Genomic DNA, 6533 nt, shown 5'->3' on the forward strand with positions numbered 1-6533 from the left:
TTCACCTGACTGGCAAAGGGGTATATGGAACAAAAAAAGTTAAGAACCCTTGTTTTAAAGCTTAAATACTTTAGCCCTTGTTTCAAGCAGTAATTAATGTCTATGAAATCATACTGTTTTAGTTTGCAGAAGGGGTGCAGATGCAAAGTACCAGAAATGGGTTGTCTTTTATAAAGGGGATTTATCTGGGGTAAGAATTTACAGTTCCAAGGCTGAAGAGTCCAAATTGATGTACCATGAGAGGTTTTTTTCTCACCAAAGTCAGCTACTCTTGCTCCTTTTGTCCAGACTTGTGGCAAGGCAAGATGGCCACCCATCTCTACAGAGGTTTCAGCCTCTCTCAGAGCGCAGCTCCTGGAACTCAGCTGTGAGCAACCAGGCATAGAGCTTGTCCCTTTCTGGGCTGCTCTCAGCTGCTCCACTTTTCCCCCAAGTTCAGCTGTAAGCTGTCAGGCATATAGCAGGGCTTTCTTCTTGAGCTGCTCTGTGGACCCAACCTCTGAGGACATTGTGCTTAAGCTATCATCTAGTCTTCTTTCACATGGCAGGAAAAAAAATGGTGGCTTCCTTTTCTGTGCCTGTGTGTGTTTCCTTTTTTATCGGACCCAGCAAGAGGGCTGAGACTCCAACTGAGTTGTGCCTTACTGATTTAGTCCAATTGAAAAGGTCTCATACCCACAGGAATGGATTAGTCCAAAACAGAATCTTTCTTTTTTTAGGGATTCACCAAATTCAGACTACCACAACTATATTCTAAATACACATTAGAATAAATGCATAACTATTAAAAGTAAAAAATGGAAGGGGAACGTATAGACTAAAACACATTTAAGAGATGTAACAAGCTGCTGCAGTGGATGGATTTTATTTGGATCTTGATTTGACAAACTAGTGAAAAAGAACATGTATGAAACAATTGAGAATATATTAATGCTGACTGCATACTTTTGATATTAAGAAATTATAGTTAATTTTTTAGATGTGATTTTGGTATTGTGTTTATGCTTTTTAAAAAGAGTTCTTATCTTTTAGACATTAAAATAATTTCCAAATAAAATTAAATATGTCTGGATGTAGCTCAATCAGTTGAGCACTGCTTCCCATGTACGAGGCTCTGATACCTAAAAAAAATTTGGGATTTGCTTCAAAATAGTGGTGTAGATGTTATGGGGTAAAGAAATAAGTTTGTTTATATACAGCCTGAAAATCATCTTTCATATCATCAATAGAATGCTTATCATATTTAGGGAAATCCTAGTCTCCAGAGGAATGGATTAAAATGACTTTGTTAAATTGTGTTCTTTAAATTTGTGAACCTCAGACACTTTTGTGAATTTGTGGTTTTTCTCTCCAGAAAAATGTACATATACACAAACTTTGGAGTAAATTGCAAGAGTTTTATGAATTTCTAAAGGTAATTCCTAAGGGTCACCTGACCATCAGCATCACTTGAAAACATGTTAGAATTGCACATTCTTCAGCCCTACCCTCAACCTACTGAATCAAAATCTCTGCAGGTGGTGCCAGAATCTATGTTGTAACAAACCCCTCCTTATGCTTCTGATGCACACTAATATTTGAGAACTGGGAAGCGGACTTGGCCCAGTGGTTAGGGCGTCTGTCTACCACATGGGAGGTCCACGGTTCAAACCCAGGGCCTCCTTGACCCGTGTGGAGCTGGCCCATGTGCAGTGCTGATGCATACAAGGAGTACCCTGCCACACAGGGGTGTCCCCCGCGTAGGGGAGCCCCATGCACAATGAGTGCGCCCCGTAAGGAGAGCCACCCAGCATGAAAGAAAGGTCAGCCTGCCCAGGAATGGTGCCGCACAACGGAGAGCTGACACAACGATGACGCAACAAAAAGAAACATAGATTCCCATGCCGCTGACAACAACAGAAGCGGACAAAGAAGAACATGCAGCAAAATAGACACAGAGAACAGACAACTGGGGGGGGGGGGGCGGGGAAAGGGGAGAGAAATAAAAAAAAAGGGGGGGACTTTACCATTAAAAAAAAAATTTGAGAACCACTGCTACAGATCATTACTTATCCAACTTTAGTGTGTATATGAATCACTTCGGGAACTTGTTGAAATGCTGATTTTGCTATAGTAGGTCTGGTGTGATACCTGAAAGTCTCATTTTTAATAAGCTGCCTGGTGGTGATGATACTGGTTCTCAGATTAGACTTAGAGTAGTAGCCAGGCTCTAGGTTATTGATTTTAAATGTTACAAATCTCACATCTTCATTGAAAAATTTTTGTGTGCCTATATTTTATTTAAAAATTATATAATTTATACAAGTATTAGTTTTTTCTCTGTTATAAAACATATAAAGAAATTTTGAGAAAAAATAAGTAGAAATAGAATTTGTAATGTTTATTTGTAATATTTATTTCATTTCAGTGGATTGATGTGCATTCCTCAATTTAAAAAAATTGTTTGACAGCAGTCCCTACCCAAATTTAAGAAACATTATCCTGTCTTAGTACTGCTTTTCCAATGTATTTTGCATTTGTTTTCTCCCAGTTTGTTTTATATTTTCATTTTTCTTAACACTGTCTCAAAAGAGCTGAAGTTCTCAATTTTAATGAAGTCTCACTGGTAAATTTTCTTTTATGATTCATGTTTTTGTGTCATATATGAGAAATATTTTCCTAATCCAAAGTCACAAAGATTTTCTCCTAGAAATTTTATGTTTCAGATTTTAGATTGAGGTCTATAATGCATTTTTGTTAATTTGTGTACATGGTATAAGGTGTGGATCAAGGTTCATTTTTACATATAGATGTCCAGTTTCATTACAATTTCTTAAAAAGATTGCTTTCTCTATTGAGTAGTCTTGGTACATTTGTCGAAAATCAGGTAACTATATATATGGGTCTATTTCTGGACTCTGTTCTCACTTCCACTGATCTCTTTGTCTCTCCTTTAATCATGATCACACTGTCTTGATTAGTGAAGCTTTATATGTATACTAAGCCTTCAAATCATATAAGTCCTTCAGCTTTGTTCTTCCTACCTCATTTTAACTCTTTCTTTCTTTTCAATTGAAAGTTAAATTTCTAGTAGAAGAAAAACATTATGAACCCTAAAATCACTTGTTCTTGGGGTAAGAAATTCTTAAGGTTTATACTTCTACATTGTTTTTTTTCCCCAAAGCAAAAAATATTACTCTGTATTAATGTCACTGTGGCCATTACACTAGCGGACAAATGCACTTGCTGCGTTGATTCTAAATTTTTTAAACTTTCAGGTAAAACTACTTAGTGACCTGACAAAATGTTTATTACATTTTTAAAATAGTTTCTTTGCTGGTTGGAAGTCAGAAATCTCCGTATCATAGTGGTATACTGAAATTATAGGAAGAGAAAACTCAAAAGATTATGGTACTAATAATTTCTGCTTTTTCCTTATAGGGATGATCGAAACAGCACAGGTGGATGAGAGGGCAAAGGGCAATGGCTCCAGTCAGCCGGGAGCTGCAAGGCGAGGTGTGCAGATTATCGATGATGAACCTCAAGCCCAGGGCGGTGGCGGAGGGTGCTGTTCTTCTGGATAACTGTTCATGCATAAGAAAGTTAAAAATAGAAATAAACTGTGGATCATTGCTGTCAACATGAAGACTGCCATATTCCAAGTCACATTATTTTACCAATGGAGTTATAGAATTAACAGTATTTTAAATTACATTTATAACACTGCAGAGACCTTAAGTGCTAAACTTAGTGAGTTTGTGACCAGAGAATTGGCATTTTCTACAAATGTTAAAGCAATTACCAATGGCCTTTTTACATATTTTTTTCTTTAATGAGGAATAATATGCATGTAGAAAAGACCTACTTAAAGGCTTCATTTATATTCTTTTAAATCAAATCTTTATTTAATAACTTATATATGTCGTTGGAATGGTATACATTTTGCAGCCCTTTGTATTTTGTGGTAGTTTGAATTGTATCACTTCTAAACAGCAAACTGTTCTTGTTTTTGTTTTTAATTAGCAGATACCTGAAGTACTATTTTTGCAGGGTTTGCACAGGTCCCTAACTGTCTACTACTTTGATATAATCTGTATACATCCTGTATGCTAAGCTGGTAAAATATGTTGTAAATTACATATTAAATATTTTATCTGCTTTTACAAGCGCAAGGTGCAAAACTATATACAATAGTCTCATTGATGACTGTAAAGTGAATTAACATTTGGTGATAATGCCTGAGCTTTTTGACTCTTATAAAAAGATCATAGGTCCCCTTCACTTTTGTCTTAACTTGAAAGTGGGTGTGTTTAAATTTCTACACATACTTTACTTGAACTACTGCTGTTCACATTTTTTGCCTCTGTAAATCCATCTGATGACTAAGTAGCAGCATTTGCTTTTTGGTTTGGGCTTTTGTTTATTGGGGGAATAAAAGAGATGACTTCTGCTGATATTGCTTTACATTGGTTACCTTAGAAGTGTAAGTGGAGCATTCTGAGTTTTACTTCTGCAACAACTTTAGTTTTCTCTTAGGCTTTTTATGAGATGGGTTCACTGGTGTGAGAAGAGAGGAAGAGGTCCCAGATGGTAACCACTCACCAAGACTCATGCACACAGTGTGATAGCTTATGCTCCTGAGGTAGCACTTTTAGATCAGAGATGACCACAGAAAGTTTAGTTTCATTTTATAGGCACTATCCTTTTGAGTTTCTGTGAAGGGAAACATTTCATGTAATGCAGTTATAGTGAACACTGGAAAAATTTATATAAAATTATATTCTTGTATACTTTGTAAAGTAGTCCCTCATTTTTTTTTTATAGCATAGGAGTGAACTTTGATTTAATAGAATCAGGCACTGCTTACAGAAGGAACACAGATTGTAGAAATTAACATAAGTTGTTCTTGTTCTAATATATATATTTTTCCATTTCTGTCATGCTTGGAAAACTGGTAAATGTTATGTCTAAGATAAAGTGGAATGGTCCCTGGATTTACTTCTATAAGAAGTAGTAGTATGCAATAAAGCTGTTAGCATGAGCAACTAAGAGGTTAAAGTTACTGAGAAGGTATTACATATTTTAGAATTAATAGCTTAAATTTTCTCAAACGGGTTAAAAATTGAATGGACACCTTGGTGTTATGATGTCAGAATTTCAACTTTGTATTAAGTGTTCAATAAGCCCTTACTTTACTATTAATTATTGTCATTGCCAAACTCGACACACTGACCTTTGTCCTGTATGCTTAGGGAGGATCAATGTTGGAAGTCAGGGAGGTAAGTTAAAATTGTCTTCTTTTATGAGTTGACTACTCTGCGTATGCTCTTGGCTTTCTGTGAAGTTAGTGGGGAGAGGCAGCTGGCATCATAAGTACAGATTCAAAACTTTATGCAAAAAAAAAAAATGTTTTTACCCCCCCTGGTTCTTTAAGAGGGAGTAAAGAGAGCTTTGCTATTTCTACTGCTGTAGGTGTAGGTGGGAGTAAGTTCTCCACTGTAGTGAAATACATTTTTAAAAACTAGTCGTGGGGGGGTGGGGGTACCAAAAAACTAGTTAGAGATGAAATTGAGTTTTATTCCAAAGTCATATAGCCCGAAAGTTGGAGAGCTACACACTCAAAATTTTACCTTATTTTAATGAATAAAATCCAGATAGGAGCCTCTGCTCTAGAGGTGTCTGATAATTATTGGTGGGGTGTAACCACTCCATATTTATGCATATTTTTTCTATACTCTTGCCTTGGATTCTGTGTCTTAAAGCATTTCTTTTTTTTTTTTTTTTACTCGTAATTTAGGCTAATTCAGTAGCACCTCATCATATGGTATACCTGCTGTTGCCCTGAGGCCCCAAAGGTCTTTAGACAGGAATAGAGTGAAAGGGTACTGAAAGAAGCAATTAACTGCAGTATGAACAAAAAAAGAATAAAGACATGATAAACCAAGGCTGAGGAAATTTTTCTCATTTTCTTCAGTCTAATGTTTGTTTTGTGTTTCCGTCCTTAACAATTGTGCTGTTAAAAGACACAAGTTACCATGTTTTGAAATATAAGTAGTAAATAGGTATTTTTTCAACTATTAAGTGTATACATTTAACATATAATTGAAAATTGGTTTAAGATAGTCTTTAAAAAATACCTGAATATTGTTTAAATTATACAATCATTGCCTCTGTAATGATGGGTATTCTGCTTCTTGTTTGGTTTTGTGATTACATGGGAAGAATATTGTTTTAAAAAATGTATTGCAACAAGTTTGGGGTAAACAAACATCACGTTATTCTATGAAATTTGTGTCTTTGAATTTGTTTCCTTCTGGGGTATCTCCCTAGAATACCCTAAAGTTATGGCTGTTACAACTAAACTGAAATCTTTTGTTTAATATTAGTCATATATTTTTAGTGGAATGTTTTTATTTGGCGTTAGAGTGAGGAAGAAGAATAATTTTTAGATTTGCAGTGATAACAAAATTGGGGAAATAAGGAAGGAGGGTTGTGAGTAGAATGAAGATATAAAACCTTACAACCTGAAGGTTTTTTTTAACACTTTGAAAAAT

At 35.5% G+C, this 6533-nt stretch overlaps 1 protein-coding gene across 1 annotated transcript in view; it reads left to right on the forward strand.

Annotated features, from left to right (window-relative positions):
- RAB21 (RAB21, member RAS oncogene family) overlaps positions 1-6267 on the forward strand; it is a 29931-nt gene extending 23664 nt beyond the window's left edge. The window contains exon 7 of the mRNA XM_004462019.4: positions 3421-6267. Within this exon, the coding sequence (XP_004462076.1) occupies positions 3421-3563 (143 nt within the window). The 3' untranslated portion in view covers positions 3564-6267. The remainder of the gene's footprint in view (positions 1-3420) is intronic.
- Positions 6268-6533: the final 266 nt, after the last annotated feature.

The sequence above is a fragment of the Dasypus novemcinctus genome, chromosome 12, assembly GCF_030445035.2.
Source record: "Dasypus novemcinctus isolate mDasNov1 chromosome 12, mDasNov1.1.hap2, whole genome shotgun sequence".
NCBI classification, from domain to species: Eukaryota; Metazoa; Chordata; class Mammalia; order Cingulata; family Dasypodidae; genus Dasypus; species Dasypus novemcinctus.